Source organism: Cyclopterus lumpus, chromosome 22, assembly GCF_009769545.1.
Source record: "Cyclopterus lumpus isolate fCycLum1 chromosome 22, fCycLum1.pri, whole genome shotgun sequence".
Taxonomy (NCBI): Eukaryota; Metazoa; Chordata; class Actinopteri; order Perciformes; family Cyclopteridae; genus Cyclopterus; species Cyclopterus lumpus.
In genome coordinates, this window is record NC_046987.1 from 5,646,667 (window position 1) to 5,663,791 (window position 17,125).

The following is a 17,125-nucleotide window of genomic DNA, read 5'->3' on the forward strand; positions in this document are numbered from 1 at the left end:
TTTCTTTCCGCTGGCGCTTTTCCCGACACGGAAACAGTGATCTTCAAATCTGTGTTCATGTGTGTTGTCGAGCTCACCGCTGTCCCTTTGGCCCTCAGTCTCTCCTGAATAAACTCATCCATGAGGTCAGAGAAGTTTGGGTTGGTGCTCCCTACGTCACTGGAAACCGGACGGGCCTTCTGGACCACCTCTTCTTTGTTGGCTAGAGGGTAGATACATGATGATAGTCAGAGACGGAGAGTACCCTCATTTACACACACACACACACACACACACACAGAAAAAGGGGATGACGATTCACAGTTGGAAACGCAGACAGGCGAGATGAACAAATGCACAATGACAGACAGTGGCAGATCCGCACCCCCACAAACCGCTCAGACACAAAACTGAGTCTGTAAGATATATTATATAATCAATTCTGACTTGCGGACTAGAAGTCCATATGTTTACCAACCCCTTTATTGATGACATGATTGATCTGGCCCGTCTCACTTTCTAACAGTCAGAGAAACTCCCGTTAGCACCATTAGCAGCTGTTGGAGTATCTATGCTAAAGCTCATGCGATACAAGTGTTCAGATATCTATGATAAAACGATATCTACGCAACAAACTGGAGCTTCTCTGGCTTTGCGAGGGCCGTCCCCAATGGGTGTGTGTGTATGTGTGAGTACTGTCGGCCCTGAAGTTAGCAAAAGACTTACTGGTAAACAAAAGCCACGACACAGCAGGCAAACCCACTGGAGAAGCAATGCAGGAGTTAATTCACACCATGCATGGAGAGCGAGAGAGAGAGAGAGCATCGCCCAAACAGGCAGCATATCAGAGGCCTAGAATTAGTGCACTTGCGACAACGTCGGTCGGTGTGAGTTTGCGATTGCAGAACTTGTGGCTGATCAGGTTCTTCTCAAGCTAACTAATATAATAACATATAACATTACTGTATACCCCTGCTTACATTTCCCATGTTATTAAGATACCTCCCTCTCGCCCGGATTGTTGAATACCATGAAAATAACTTTGTCGACAAATCCACAGTTCCACTGTCATGGTTATTTGCCATGACGTCACCAACAACGGGAAGAAGACGGTAGACTATATTGGCCTGTAAAATGTAATTCCCAATCCGTCTCTCCGTTCCATTATAGTATCAATAAAAAGCCAAATAAATGAATAAATACTCAGGCCTAGGTGCAATGTATTTCCACCACAACATGAACAGGTTCAAATAAAACAGGAGCACTATAGAGATGGCGACGATGCTCAGACGTTAGCTGACATTAGTTGCATTTCCCCTCAACGTGTCTTTTTGTAATGGATAACGGTGTCTGCGGGTCAATGCATTGGATATGTGCAGGTTCTGTATGAGCTCAGCCTATCCGGATGTGAGGACATGCACATTTTCTTCTGTACTACAATCTGTGAAGTTGTGCTGTTAGGCTTATGATTATGATAGAGGACTCCACCTGTGTTTGTAGTACAAGGATTAGGCCTGAACGTCGGCAATCCAACGAGTATCAGTAGTTCAACACACAGCTGGACAGACAACCAGACAGACACGGCACACAGACGGTTTCAGTCTGATTGGGGTTGTCTTAGTTCACCGGATCTCTAAACTGGTAAAAGTGGAGCTGCTGTGAGTGGTGTTGATCCACAGAGGGATGTTATGTTTCACATGAACTGCCGTGACAAAAAGACTCTGCCCTGTAGAGGTGCGTGCTGAATTCCACACATCTGGCACCAAAGAGGACAAACCCAACTAGCACATAAACGGTTGGTCGGCACAAGATGGCAGGCGACACACCTGAAATAAAATAAGACAGGAAGCGGGGAAATGTGGCTGCGCATCAGCAGTTCCATCACTCACAAATGATATAAACCATCTGATCCCCAAGATGAAATAATTTAAACCCAGTCTGATTTAAATGTGCAGTTCTCCTGTGTGATATCGCCTCATGGCAGTGTGCAAGGCAAATAACCATTCAAGATTGTTGGCTTTGAAAGTGCACACCTTTTACAAACCTTCAAATCCCATGTGTACACCACTGCTATCAGGATGGCTTTGCTCACATGAGGGCTTATGCTGCACTCTGGTGGCCTGAGAAGGAACTACAGAAACGTGTTTGCACTAGTAATGGTTGACTTGATCGATTTACCTTAATAAACTCAGCTTTTATATCTACCTCTGAGACCCGCTGGGTTAGGCCTGCTAGCAGTTCCAAAGTTCAGGTTCAGGTCTATGGGTGGGCTAGTATTGCTGTACTGGCACCTCCGCTCTGGAACAGTCTTCCACCGAGTATCCGATCTACTGACACTGATTTTATGCTTTTAAATCTGGTCTTGACATTTCGCTTGACAATTCATTTGATGAATTTATAATTTTTTTTAATATAGCCCTGTTGTGCACTCACTGGATTTTAAGTTTATTTTAATAGTTTCAACTATCCAACCTTGTATGCTTTGGAATGATTCATCTGTAAATGTATTTTATACATTTCGTTAATTGTGCTAATTTGTGTTGATGTGCTGCCTATGGAAAGCACTTTCAGCTCCAAGCTTGAAAAGTGCTATACAAATAAAATAATAATAATAATAATAATGATTATTATTATTATCTTTTCATCAGGCCGTTGTGTTTTTCTGTGGACTGTGGTTCTCCTCCAGTGCAGCTGAAGAGGGGCGGAGAGGAGTCCGGAGAGGAGGCGAGGGAGGCACAAGAAGACCGCATGCAACATCGAGGAGAGGAGGAGGAGGTGGGGAAGAGGAGAGGGAAGGAGAGGAGGTTAAGGTCCCAAAGCCCTAAGAAGGAAGAGGACAGGAGGAGGTAGGGAGCTTCCGAGGTGGGAAGGTATGAGGCATGGAGGGGGGAGGGGGCCTGACAGGAGGCAGGCTGGAGGAGGGGCTACGTTCAAGAGGAAACACATCAACAGGGAGTTTGAATTTCAGTCCAGCAGCAAGATGATGAGTGTCAGCCCAAAAAAAAAATACTTAAAAATTCATTCCATCATAACAAACCAGTTAAAAACAGCCAAAAAGGAAAAGAGAGTTGTTGGTGTTTATGTGTTGATGAGCATTTCTTTCCAGAGTTGTGTCCTTTGTGAGCGCTTCGTTTTGGTCGTTGCCATCCTCACCTGGCGTTGTCGTCTTTCGCCCAAAGTAGCCCAGGACATGGGAGTAGAGGTCCCTTAACGACGCGTCGCCCATGGCGGCACGGCCCTGTCGCTGTGGCGACGAGCCCTGGGACGACCCCTGACCTCGGGGCTGCGGCTTTGAAGACAGAGCGTGTACAACAGTCTTGTAGACGCCGCCGAGGAGAGCCCCCTGGTGGTGTCGCGAGGCGGTGCTGCCGGGCTCCTGGGACCGGGAGCGGGAGGCTCGCGATCGCAAGGCGGAGCGTCCCAGGCGGCCACGCACGCCTGACGACGCCCCGGAGGAACTTGAGCTGCCCGACGACGCCTCCGGGTGACCCTCTGAGCCCAGATTGGGTCCCACACAGGACCCGGGATGCTGCTTGTCCTTGTCCCCTCCGGTCCCGGTCCTGCTTTCCGGGCCTCCGGCGGTCGCTGTGTTTCCTGCCCCGCTGTTATCCGAAACAGTCCCTAATTTCTCATGCAGACCCGCTCTATGGCTGATCCCCGCGGCAGAGCCCAACTTACCTGCTGTTCCAGCCCCCGGCCTCTCGCCGGCTGAGTGGCTGTGCGTGTGGAAGTGACTGAGGCGGCGCAGTCTGGCTTTCCAGTGGGCCTCCTTGCTCTCAAGGGGGTTGTGGAACTGCACGGACTCGGTCGAGGGCCGGAAGCTGACATGAACACCCCCGGAGTGGTGCCTCTTGGTGCTACTACGGGATGCCTTGGCTTTAAGTGGGTCGGAGGTTTGGGGAGTTTGATTTGATTCAGTGCTACATTCTACTGTGTTAGTCTCTTGTCTGATGAAAATAGACCTCTCACTTGCCGCGGCCTCTTTGCAACCCTGCGTCTCCTCTCCCGTTTCCTTCCACGCATCGCATTCCCCTTCCCATCCTTCTGCCTTTCCTGCATTTCCTCCTCCCTTTTTCTCCCCAGCGTGTCTCTCTAAGCTAGCACTCCCCCGAGCATTGGGCGACGGCCACTGGCACTGCAGCTCCAGGCACTCGTAGATGCTGCGCTGCTCTGCCTCATTCTCCTCTGTTGAATCCACACTGCTGTGTCTCACGGATTCACTTACCTGCCTGCCCTCCCTCACCACCTGTCTTGCCTCTCCTACCTGCCCCAGGTATTCCATCTGTGTTCTCGCAATCCCCGTTTGCACGGGTACGGTTACGACGCGGTTTTCTGCCACACTACCGGGACTATCTCTCTCTCCTGCCTCCTCCTTCCTCTCACCTCCCTTGTTGGTGAGGTAGTCCCTGATGGAGGAGAATAAGTCGTCCTCCTCTGCTCCAGCCCCAGTCTCGCCCTCCTCTACATCAACTTCCTTTTCAGATGAAACGGCGAAGGCGGAATCCCAGTCGCTCACCCAATCCGAACTAGAGCCCCGGCTCCGAGAACCAATCTGGTGCCAGAACGGGTCGTGAACACTACCATCATCTTGTCCCTCTGAGGACGAGGAAACGGCACCATTGGAGAAGGTTAAAGGGGTAGGAGAGGGGGTGGTGAAGGGGTGTGGGAGTGGCTGAGCTGTGTGGCTGTCGGCTGCGTGTGAGAAGGGGGTTGTGGAGTGGTGGTGGGCGGGATTCGGGGTCGAAGCGGGACCCCCCCTCGGGTCTTCACCTTTGACCCGCTCGGCGATGAAGGGCTCCATGATGTCGGAGGCGCTGCTGCTCCTTGCGAGGGAGGAAGGGGCGTGGCCCTCTAGGTTACAAGCCCCTCCCTGGAAGACTTCAGAGCAGGATGTGGGAGGGGCCTCGTCGCTCTGTGAGCAGTGGCGCATCCGAGAGGTGCGGGATGTCAGTGTGATGGGCGGGTCCTCGAGGTCTGGTTATTGGGGAGGGAGACGAAGGAAGGGAAGTGAGGTTAGTGAAGGGGTACACGGGAGTAGATACATATAAAGACTTACACACACTTCGAAATGAAGAAAGTAGTAGAAGGCCGTTTTCACTTTGATAAGATGTCAACTGTTAGTGAGCTGTAATGAGAAAATACTAACAGAAAGCAAACAAGTAAAACACAAGTAAAGAAAAAATTCTATAGATAAGATAAAGTTAAATCATCACCATTGCCTACAGAAAAGAAGGGGAGGAGTCTAACTAAATGCCATCACAAGAATACAGAACATCGAATGAAACGTCGCACGGCAGCGATGATGGGGAGGTCAAGAAGGGCAACGAAACAACATGTGCTCGTCACAGGCAGAAAATAGGGCAGTCAGAAAAAGAAATGATAGAGGGTCAGTTAAGAACAAGATGCAAGTTAGCAGGCAGAGAAACATGCAGACGGGTGAACAGAAACACAGGAGCCATCTCCAACTACCTGTCAAAAAGATTTCTAATTTACAGCATTTGTCGGAAAAGAAAGTGAAAGTGACATGTCATCCTCTCGCTAGGCAAAATCCAAAGTGCCACCCAATGTCGAAAAAAACAATCACCATGATCAGGTGTTGAGACATACGTTACATACAGCACTGAGACCCCGTGCAACATGTCAAGCGATGCCGCAGCTTAGATGTCGGTGCATTTCACAGACATCACGCTGGTCGTTCCAGTTACAGGTAAGAAATGGGAAGACGTGTATGATTCCTAAATTGACCGCATGCAAACTGTTGCTTCAGAAAAGACAAATATTCAGAGAAAAGAAAAGAGAAGATAAAGGCGGGAGTGCAGGCACACGGTTTCAGTTCCTGAGGAACGGAGCGACGAGTCAAGTTTTCCAGGGGGGCAAGCACGACCGGGAAGTGCAAAGAGTGTGTACCTGCCAGCTGGTCGGCAAGGTGGGGTAGTAAAGGGTGGTGGTGGTGTAGGGGGACAGGAAGAGGCGGTGCCAGAGCAGGAGCACTCTTAGCACTGCGGATAAAGGCTGAGGACAGCAGAGAGTCCCCCGTTGAGCAGCTACGCAGGGCTGAAGAGGTGGGAAGAGCAGACAGGAGAGGGACAGAAGAATGTGGGGGAAGCGGGTGAGACAGAACAAGGAAGGAAAAGGGAGCACGAGGTTGGAAAAGATGGTATGGTTGAAGAGAGCGGAGCAAAAGTGGAGAGAATGGAAACAATTTTAAAAAGAGAGACAAGAAAAGATAGAGATTAGGAAGGATTCTTCATGGCGTGGAGACGAAGCACAGAGAGACGGCAGGACGGGAGAGAAAAGAGGAAGGTTAAGAAGGGCGGATGCAGAGGGAGGCGGAGGAGCAGTGAGACGGGGGGTTAGCAGTTCTAGAGGAGAGACAGTGAGAGGCCGGATCCACCGGTCAAAAAAAAAGAAAGAAAAAGTTGTCTGCGAGTTGGAGCACGTCCATGAACTTTTACAATTTTGTATTTATAGGTCCTCGGAAACCCTGCAACCAACATACTTTTTATGTAGTTGCTTATTAGAGTCCACTCTAGTAACCACAAACAATTGAACTTATTTTTTTAACTCCACTAAACTATCGTGATTAATTTAAAAACATCTGGAAACAGGATAAATGTGGATAGGAATGAGCGTTTAGTTGTGTGCATTGTAGTTTGAAAGATCCTTGTTGTCACATGATTTTTAAGCAGTTTAAGAAAAGGCACGCGCATGAGTTCATCTTGCTCTGAGCTCTAAACTGGGATTTCACTGTGGTGTGACGGTCTTTTATTTCACACCGGTGGCCACAGTAGAAAGGCTTCACATAAACAAGACTGCACTAAGGAGGAGGAACGACGGTGAGCACACACACTGGGACTTCCTGTTGGACAGACAGGCAGGAGGGGGAAAAAGGTGGAAGACGTCAAGTCAAATAAAAGTGACTTAGAGGAAGAAAACCTCGTCTTTAGTACGCGAGTAGTAAAGAAAGGGCACGCACGCACCGTGGAAGAGGAGGAGTGATACTGACCTACGGTCTTCTGGCGGACAATACTCCTGGCCTTTTCGATGCCCGGGGAGCCAGCGGTGGTGGCGCTTCGCTGCCTCATGGCTGCCGCCTGGCCCGGCTGGTCTCTGCTCCAGCCTTTGGAGAAGGAGCGATCCACAATCTGCCTCTGGCCCTCCGAGCCGATACCTGGTGTGGGGACGTCATTTCTCAATGCGCATATCACAGCACTTATGTTCCCCTCCATCAGAAACTTCTCTTTAGGAAAGGTCTATTCTCTTTCATATTATGTTATTGGGTATATATTAAATATTCCAGTTCTTCTTGGGCTCCTTTTTGTTTTGCCTTTATTTCTTTTCTTTTTTTAAATAAATAAATTCATAGTGTACATTTTTATACTGTCCAACTTACTTGATGTGGGAACATGAAGCCCAAAACAGCCGTCTGTATTTCAGATCATGATTCATACAGGTTTTTTATCTCTTGTGAAAGACCAACCTTTTCCTTTATGCTTCTTCTGTTTTTGTTCACTGAGTTTGTCCAGAGGCAGCTCATTCAGATCAACACTGTACAGGTTCCTGGCCAACACCTAAGACACAACACCGACACACCGCTTTAACATGTATACGTCAATGTTTCTACAGTAGGGTGGTTAAGATGGAAGCAAGAGTAAAGGCAAACATTTTTAGCGGAGACGATTTATGTGAAAATATTAAATTAACTTGACTAATTCACATCCATACACAGTGTGGCCATAAAGTGCCAGTAGGATAATAAAAAATAAAAAAAGAAGAAACTTCCAGTACCTTGGTGAGGGTCTCCATGGTGAGTGACCACTCGGTGACCAGCTCATCCCAGCAGGTGAGAGAGGAGAGGACGGCGAGGAGGTCGTCCCACAGTTCCCTGCTGATGTAGACATTTAAGTTCCCCTTAATCCAGGCAACTATCAGCGTCTGTGCAGACGGAGGGGAAGGAGAGGGCACACCGCCGTGTCAGAAGCTCTCCACTCAAACACACCTGGATACTATTAAACTTCATCAAGGCGTGAATGGCAAAAATTACAAGTGTGATAGCAAGTGGACTCGATATAGAAAGAGAAAAGATAAAGGCCGCTGGATGCTTGGGAACGTGTGACCAATATCGTATTAAAATCAACAACTTCTTCATTAGATGATTACAACATCTGCATGAATGGACCGTGGGCTTTATATTATTGTTATTGTTAAGTACTTAGCGCGCCACGGGGCAGTCCGTCTTTAAGAAGCTGTGCTGTAAACAATAGTGTGCTCCTATTCATTCATTGTTTTATGTATCACAGAAGCAACTCAGCACAGATCATTTGAAAAAAAACAATCTGTCCAGTTTGATATGGTGGTACCTGAAAGATAGGTCCAGCCAGCCTGCCTGACAGCGTGTTGTTCTTCTTGCCCTGCGGCATGATGGACGGAGGTCTTTTCATCACCGACTCCGTCACCCTCAGCAGAACCAATAAGACCTGCTCCCTGTAAACAAATACATTCATCGACATGATTCTCCCTAAACGTTGCTATGTCCCAGTCTATAGTAACACATATGATTCATCTTGTATCTGATGCGTTTGTTTTTTTTTTACCATGTTTTCTGGTCCATGGTCTCATGCATGACGAGGCTGCGGTAGATGTTCAGGACTCGCTTGCACATGTCAACGTGCTCCTCCAACAGGATCTTGATGTCGTTGGCCGGCTCCAACAGGAAAACGTTGGAGGAGTGGGTGATAAATAACTGAAGCGTGGGGGGGGGAACACAAACAAGTGATCGGGATGTAAAATGATTCCATAAATTAGTTATTCTACAAGATGAAGTAAGAACAGTAAACAGACAACTGCAGCAATGAGACTTTTGTCACGGGCAGACGGCGTGTGAGGACAGTAGTACCTGTAGAGTCGTCTGAACCCCGGCATGAACGCTGTACTCCAGCAATTCACTTTCAACTGCATTATTCATTCCCTGAAGAAGAGAGAAGAAACCAAACACACACAATTAAAAAGTGAGAAACCAGTCAGTGGGAAGTTGTCTGAGCTACCTCTATTTTAAACGCGACAGGATATATATTATATTTAATATATATATCATTATATAATTAATAGTATATTATAAATATATATATTATATTTATATTACCGACGTCAGATTATTCCTCACCTCATCCTCCTTGTCCCCGAGCTGCGAGCCTGAATCCAGGCTGCTGGTTGTGGGATAGGGGCCCTCCTCTGGCTCCTTCATGAACACCGGCCTGTCCTCCATGGCGATCCACTCCTGGTAAACACGCACCACTTTACGCATCGCCGCAGCCTCGCACATGGGAAGGAGGAATGCCTATGGATAGATAAAAAACAATGTAAGGATAGCCGTAAAATATCTAGTGACCACTACGTGAACATATTGTATTACAGACAGAAAATCTAATATATATATTAAAAAACACCACCTAGATCCATTCCATTACATTATAACCTCACATTAAAAGGGATGGTTCAGATTCTTTGAAGTGGGGTTGTATGAGGTAGTTATCTCAAGTCAATGTAGAAAAGTCAACGTCAGTGCGCTATACTTAGTATTTTCACTGCTTGACAAGACGAACCTTTCCAATGGGTCACTGAAGCAGTTATCGATGTTATGCTACATTATCGTACTCTTGTATTGTTTGTCTGTTTATCTTAATCTATTGTACATTTTCATATTTTAAATGATGTCTTATACTAACACTCTGTTTATTATCGCGCACCAATTACCAAGTCAAATTCCTTGTATGTCCAACATACTTAGCCATGAACCGTTTGCCACAAGGCCCCGCTATTTTAGACGTTGACGGGGTGGACCAGCAAACACAGAGAGGTGTTTCTGTCATTGGAGTTTGGAATTTTGAAGAGAGCATAGATCAATGTAATAACGCTTCAGTTCCCCTTCAGAAAGGCCTGTCTGATGGCGAAGCGGTGAAAATCCTCTAAATATATCGTACACTTAAACTGACATTTATGTTTTTGCTGCGGCCCACGTCTACAGCGGTACACTCGTCTGTTTCTTCAAACTGGGGCCATCTACTGTAGGTAATACACTCATAAAAAAAAACACCTACCCCTGCCAAGCCAGTTACATAACGCCCCACTTATCAAAAAGGGTATTACTCCTTCACCTGTCTAAAGATCTCCGTGATGAAGTTGACGTTGGTTCTGGAGCTGGTCAGCACTCTTCTCACCACCTCCATGTCCGTGAGCTGCTCTTCATCCATGGAGCAGAGTGAGGAGGAGCTGGGCTCCCTCTCTGTCAGCGTGGACGTGTTGGAGTGGCTTTGCTCGGGCTCCATCCCGACCCCTAGGCCCCCAGACAGCCCCAGGCTGCCTCCGCCTGATCCAGACGAGCAGCCGCTGCCTTCGAGGAGCCCGTCGGAGCGAATCCCACCGCCGCCGCTGTCGTCGGAGCTGCCCGCGGAGCGAGCCGCCAATCCGGCTGCCGCTCGCTGGAGGGAAAATAAAAAAAAAGGTAATGCAATGGGGGTGAAAAAATAAATATAAATATGACAGGGGACTTTTCCCGGTGACATGAACCACCTGTCCATTAGCAACATATGCCCGCGCTGACCTGTATGTTTTTCGGGACATTCTCGCCCTCTGTTCCCGGGATGTGTGCGTGCGTGTTGGGCCGTGGCTCCAGCCAGAAGGAAACCAGCCAGCGGATGAAGATGACTCGGGCCTGGAGGAAGCTCTCCTTGGTGCAGTACACGGTTTCACCGCCGTCATGCTCCCTGCGGACCACGCTGTAGTAGGGCTTGGAACGCATCGGGGGCACGTCTGCAGGGGAGAGGGGGAACTCTTTATCTGTGTGGTCGGGCGGTCATGATGATACAATAATGAGGTTCAATGCGATCCAACCGGCTACAGGATTTACTGTCGCCAGCAGCTCTTTGGGATCCAAGTATAACTGACCCAGTATCGGGCTGTAGAGGCTGGTCTCCGCGGCGAAGTTGGGAAAGATGTGAGGAAGGTAAAACTTCCTGAAGTGAGCAAAGAGGAAGCTGAAGCCACGTTCATGGTTCTCTTTACAGCGCCACTCGAGAGACTTGGCCTGGTGGACACACACACACACACACACACAAAGACAAACAGGCTTGTGTTAGAAAGAGAGCATTGCGCGGTCTTGTATTCCCAACAGAGCACAGAAAGAGGGGCACACCCCTTTCCCTCTCTGCCACTTTCTGTATGTCCGTCTGTCTGTCTGTCTGTCTGTCTGTCTGTCTGTCTGTCTGTCTGTCTCTCACACACACACACACACACACACACACACACACACACACACACACACACACACACACACACACACACACACACACACACACACACACACACACACACACACACACACACACACACACACACACACACACACACACACACACACACACACACACACACACACACAGGGTCAAGCGGAGAAGAGCACCATTGTTTTAAGGAAGAATGTTATCAGTGTGTGTATAACTGCACGTATATGTACATGTGTGCGTGTGTGTGTGTGTGTGTGATGGCAGCAAGAAGAGGAAATACAAAAACACAGTCTGTTTGTGTCAATAAGGGTTGACATTTGCATTCCAGTTAGTGATACAAGTAAGTGATGAGACAAATACTTAATCTACCATCAAGTTCTTATAATATATATATATATATATATATATATATATATATATATATATATATATTTACCTTCAGTAAACTTCTCATACCTGGTTTCTCCCATATGCATTTCCAAAACATTTCCAAAAGTGTTAGTAAGGAATAATGAGAATACCTGGTTTACCATGTATTTGAGCAGCGCTTCTAAAAAGTAAGCGGTGAGGTCTTCCTGGTTCTTGTCACCTGACTGGGGAGGAACCAATGGAGTGATCTCTTCTGGGGTAACCTGAGCTGTAGAGGGAGGGGGTGCATTTTGTGTTTATATCACAATGAACGCTACTAAATATTTTTGTCATATGTCTACCCTACCATGCACATATGTTGAGCCCACATGTTAGTCTAACCCCACCATGTGTGTGTGTGTGTGTGTTTCCTCTACTAACTCTCTGTTAAACTCAGCGGAGGGTTGATCAGAGTGTCCAAGGTGCGCGGGGTCCCGTGGCAAAGTGGGGCCGGGAAGCCGGGGATCAAACAGGCAAACATGCAGAGCTGCTCGCGCTCCGCATTAATCTGCAACGCCTGCATCCACAGCAGGAAAAGGCGCACGCCTTCCCGACGAATCTAATGGATGGAAAAGAGGTGTGAAGAATACAACATTGAATATATATATATATTTTTTTCTTTTCTTTTTCTTTACTGAGACCAAATCAGAGCGGTACCTTCAGAGAATTCCCAGTGTGCAGCAGCTTTTTGAGGATCAGTCCTGAAAGAGAAACACATGTCAGCCAAGTCAAACTAAAAGTGCTCAGTAAATGTCACGTTAGGTCCAGTAACATTAAATGCAGATTTTACATACTTTTTATGTTGATACTTATTTAAATGTGTTTGCCCAAACTGCAGTAAAACATGTCAGTGGAGCTTGAGAACCCCAGCACTAATAAATGAATCATATTCAGGATTGAGAAGACATCAGCGGCTGCGCTATATTCTTCTCTTTATGAGTCTTGCTGCTGGTTGGTCTTTTGACATAAAAGGCATTGCTGTCCAAAACCATCTCAACTTGATTCAACATTTGCTGGGGCGATCTCATCCGCTGCACGCGTGTGTGACATCAACTGCGTTTCAGGTAAAAGGGGTTTGAGTGTGTTTTTTTGCACGAGTTACCGATGCTGTGGAACTGCCATCGGCTCTGGATTCTCTCTGGCAGGAGCTGGAGGATTTTCTGGGGAGAAATATATATATATATATATATCTTTGCCACAAGACTTGTTATGTTCTGTGTTATGAGCAAGTTTTAAAGAGGGATTTTTCTGCTCTGAGGATTTTCTTGGTTTTAAATAACAAGAAAATACGTAGATTCCGTCAAATAAGGCAACACAGACTCATTGCCTTAAATGGACACAAACCGATCATGCTTACTGTCATGCGTTGGCACCCCGCATTGATCAAAATTCATGATTACGGTTTCACCGGTTGGATGTTTGGTTCACCGGATTCAGATAAGCTATGGATGAAAAAAACTGCTATTTGACTAAACTGAAGTCAGTATGACATTCAGAACTAACACCTCTCAGGGAAAACCTAGGCAAAGTCTTTAGTCTGAGTATTCACTGGACTCGTTGCCCAGCTGTGCTCTGAATGTAAAGTGTGCGGGGCCAAACGGAGGTCAGTAAACACGCACATACCAACTGCTATCTTATCCTGGCTGCTCCAAGCACCACCCAGTTTGAGTGCTGCTAAATGCCAGTGGTCTTAGTCTGAGGTCAGAAAGTTAGAGCTGGTGGATGCACACACGCGCTTTCGTTTCAGTGCCGTGTTGCGTCAAGCGAGAGCGTCTCTGGATTTAAACAATTTGTTCTTACCTCAAAGATGAAGAGAATAGAGTCCAGCTCCTCCCTCTGAGACTTGTGACCTGAAACACACAGGCGAGTTGGAACAAAAGGCACAATGACACAGACAAAATGGAATTGCTTTGATTCGGCGCCGTGAAAGCTGTGAGCGATCAGAGCCCATCCAAAGTGTTTGGATGTCGGTTTGAGTAAAACGCACCTTTTTGCTTGAGGCTGACCTCAATGGTGACAAAGTTCTCAAAGAAGACATAGTAGATATGGGAGTAGTTCACGTCGAAGAACTGTTTCAGCTCCGACGGCTCTGCGTTTTCTGGGAAAGGAAGGGAGGAGACGACAACGCTAACAATTAATCGAATCCTCAAGGAGACGGAAACTTCCCCAGTGCTGATGAACAACGCTTGACACTCGATTCGGTTTACATGACTGTCCTCAAGTGCATTCCTCACGTCATATGTTCACAAAACTTGGACCTCTCCCCCAGCATCTTCTCATTACACACACAAAACATGTCTCTCTCTGCATGCCAGGAAACAACAGTTATAAAATGCTTGCGATAAAAACACCACAGAAAAGGTAGACCATTTCACAATAAATATCTAATAATGTAGTTTTGAAATGAACTTCTCTAAACACGCCTGTGTAATGTGTCGACTTGTACTAAAACAGACTCCAAGCCCAGTCTTGGTCCCAGCTGAAAGACAGGACGTTCTTATGCTTTCTCCCAGCCTCACCGACGTCATTAGGAAGGAGACGCAGAGATAAAACACATACACGCTCGCACTGAAGTTCAGGGTCATCGGTGAAAGGAAACACACATTCATTGAGGACATTAGGCTTTAAAATGACAGCATGTTCACAGGAGGAGACACTCGGAGGAGCTTCTGGTGATTGTAATCTCTGGGTTTGTTCATAGGAAGCCTGAAAGCTGAACTGCATGCTCACTGATGGACAGGAACTATTTTTCTATTTTACCAGCGATTCTTACGCCACAGTATACAAGTGTGAAGCAGCAATCTATAAAATTACCTGCTTTACAACTATACTTTGAATAAGAAAATGGCCATTAAACAGTATTTCAAGATGATCTTACTTAAATGAGTGTATTTGAAAACATTGAAGAGAAACACGTTTTTTAAATATATATATAAAGGAATTATCAAGGCAGGAGCAGAGAGAGTTGGACATCTAATAATTAAAGGGGATTCTGAGCTTGTGATATGAATAGCTTGAAAACACAATACTTATTTAGATGATGGCTAGATTAGGAACCTCAACATGAATGTCATCACTGTTTAGACATTATCTTTAACATTACTGTGGGGCCAGCTATAAGTTCTGGCCTCAGCAACAGGGCCAAACAGGACTCGGGATCAAACACCTACTTAAGGACCTGACTGCATCAAAGGGGATTGCGAAGCGACGAAACAGCTTCTTGTCGAATCGTTTGTTCAGATATTCCTTTAACAAAACTTTAAGAAAGTATTCGACACTCATCGTGCTTTCACTCTCAGGTTTCCTAAAGTGGGCCACGGTAAACATTTTATTTGAGGGGAGGGTTTTGTTTTATGGTAAATGGAGTTGGTCAGTCAGTTTTAATAAGTGAACACTGCATGAACAACAACTGACAACAACAACAATGTGATTATTGCTGTGGTGTTGTTATTGACCCTTCTTGATCCCCGGTTGTTACCAGTGCTGCAACTCATAGCGCCTGCATTTGCTTCAAAGGGAGGTCTGGCACCACGGTTGTCAAAACGGTGTGGTTTGCTATTGTTCTGAGTAGTCCTTCTCAAACAATGTGACGGAAAGTGCGTGCCTTTGTGACAGCTATCAAGGTCTTGTACTCCCCACAGAGCACAGAAAGAGGGGCACACCCCTTTCTGTCACTGACACACACACACACACACACACACACAGGAAGTTGAGCTACTGTACTGGACATAAGAGTGGAAATAGCAGAGACTGTTTCCCTTTCCAGTCAGTGTTTGAGGGCGTGTTTTTGTATGAAAGCAAAGGTGTGTGCCAACGAAGACACACACACACACACACACACACACACACACACACACACACACACACACACACACACACACACACACACACACACACACACACACACACACACACACACACACACACACACACACACACACACACACACACACACACACACACACACACACACACACACACACACACACACACACACACACACACACACACACACACACACACACACACACACACACACACACACACACACACAAATCCTCAGGCACTCCCAGATCCATCACTTATTAATACACATTGCCTCAACAAGCTTTTTCCATTACAACAAAATCAAAACACTGCAATTGGCATAGTGTGTGAAACACATCTTAACACAAGTTTTAAAACAACAACACACAGTCACAGTCACAGTCAGTCACACCCTGCAGAAATCACAACAGCCTGACGAACAGCTTTATTGCACGGTAATAAAAGCCTTACATCCGATTAGCCAAACCTCCATTTAAAAACCTGACAACGCAATGCAACGGCCACCTGCACAGTGTGAAGCACACCTTTAAAGCCTTGTCCTCCTCGATAGAGGATACAGAAAACCTCATTTACTTTTAATATATATTTAGACGTTTAGCACACCCACACGGCTCAGTACTGATCATCGGAGTCGTTATCGAAAAGATATATATTGGGGAAAGTTGAACTGATCAAATGCTTGCAGTGGTACAGGTCGGGTGGCAAAACTAGCGAGTAACGCTAAAGCTAGATATTTATATGTGTTAGGTTTGTTATTAAAAAAAAATCTCTGTTTACATACGAGACGACTTTGAAAGTCGTGACGTCCGAGATGGGTTTCGGTGAGGCATCCCCCTGTATCCACATGCACGTAAACGCCTTATAATGACTCCTAACTTACCGATGACTATTCTGAGATGCTTCAGCCTCGTCAATACGTCCTTCTTCGGGTCCAACACTTTCTGCGTGGACTTCTTAACGTCCCCGTGAGGCTTTTTGGAGAACATTCCCGGGGCTGGAGACGCAAGAGCGCGACGGCAGAAGAGCAGGGAGGGCGCTAGCTGGGTAACCACTCGAGCAGCCTTAGCTAGCGTTAATCTTCAAAGTGTAACGGAATAAAGGGCGCTGCTCCCCGGGTCAGTTATTAGCAGCCCCCTGCAACAGCGCGGAGCATTTCAGCGCGTGAATGTGGTTGTCGCATTCCGTTTGAAACTAAGACGAAACGGGTAAAAACGCAGCGGGGCAAAGCATCCATCCATCGCACCCGAATGCTCCTCCCTTTCACCACAGTCCGCAGCCTGGAGGCTAACGGCTAGTTAGCTAACTGCTCACTTAGAAAACATCATGGCGGAGGAGGGAGGGAGCGAAACAAAACAATGGATGCCTGATACATCCAACGTCAACACAGTTCAACAATAAGCAAACTATGTTTGTACCATATACAACACGATGTCATATAACTACTAATGTTACAGAATTGCAATATATTTCTGACTCTAAAAGCGTTTCGCATTTGACTGGCACTAAAGCTTGAGTTTAAAGCTTTAGCTTTCGACAGCTCTGCTCGATCGCTCCGCCTCGTTTGAGCGACGGGGCCGACGGTTAACGTAGTTTGCAGATGGCCGTTAATCCTTTGGTGGCAAGAACAT

At 46.7% G+C, this 17,125-nt stretch overlaps 1 protein-coding gene across 7 annotated transcripts in view; it reads right to left on the reverse strand.

Moving 5' to 3' along the window:
• ralgapa1 (Ral GTPase activating protein catalytic subunit alpha 1) overlaps positions 1-17,054 on the reverse strand; it is a 53,028-nt gene extending 35,974 nt beyond the window's left edge. For 5 of the 7 annotated variants that reach the window (XM_034563112.1, XM_034563111.1, XM_034563109.1 and 2 more), the window contains exons 1-19: positions 16,378-17,054; positions 13,657-13,767; positions 13,470-13,519; positions 12,772-12,829; positions 12,327-12,370; positions 12,051-12,228; positions 11,783-11,898; positions 10,924-11,062; positions 10,580-10,788; positions 10,134-10,457; positions 9,143-9,316; positions 8,876-8,947; positions 8,574-8,722; positions 8,340-8,463; positions 7,768-7,914; positions 7,460-7,550; positions 6,986-7,150; positions 3,133-4,953; positions 78-202 (exon numbers count right to left, since the gene is read on the reverse strand). In XM_034563112.1, coding sequence (XP_034419003.1) covers positions 78-202; positions 3,133-4,953; positions 6,986-7,150; positions 7,460-7,550; positions 7,768-7,914; positions 8,340-8,463; positions 8,574-8,722; positions 8,876-8,947; positions 9,143-9,316; positions 10,134-10,457; positions 10,580-10,788; positions 10,924-11,062; positions 11,783-11,898; positions 12,051-12,228; positions 12,327-12,370; positions 12,772-12,829; positions 13,470-13,519; positions 13,657-13,767; positions 16,378-16,483 — 4,203 coding nt within the window. In that variant the 5' untranslated portion in view covers positions 16,484-17,054. The remainder of the gene's footprint in view (positions 1-77; positions 203-3,132; positions 4,954-6,985; positions 7,151-7,459; positions 7,551-7,767; positions 7,915-8,339; positions 8,464-8,573; positions 8,723-8,875; positions 8,948-9,142; positions 9,317-10,133; positions 10,458-10,579; positions 10,789-10,923; positions 11,063-11,782; positions 11,899-12,050; positions 12,229-12,326; positions 12,371-12,771; positions 12,830-13,469; positions 13,520-13,656; positions 13,768-16,377) is intronic. The other 2 variants (XM_034563115.1, XM_034563110.1) reach the window with 2 other exon arrangements.
• Positions 17,055-17,125: the final 71 nt, after the last annotated feature.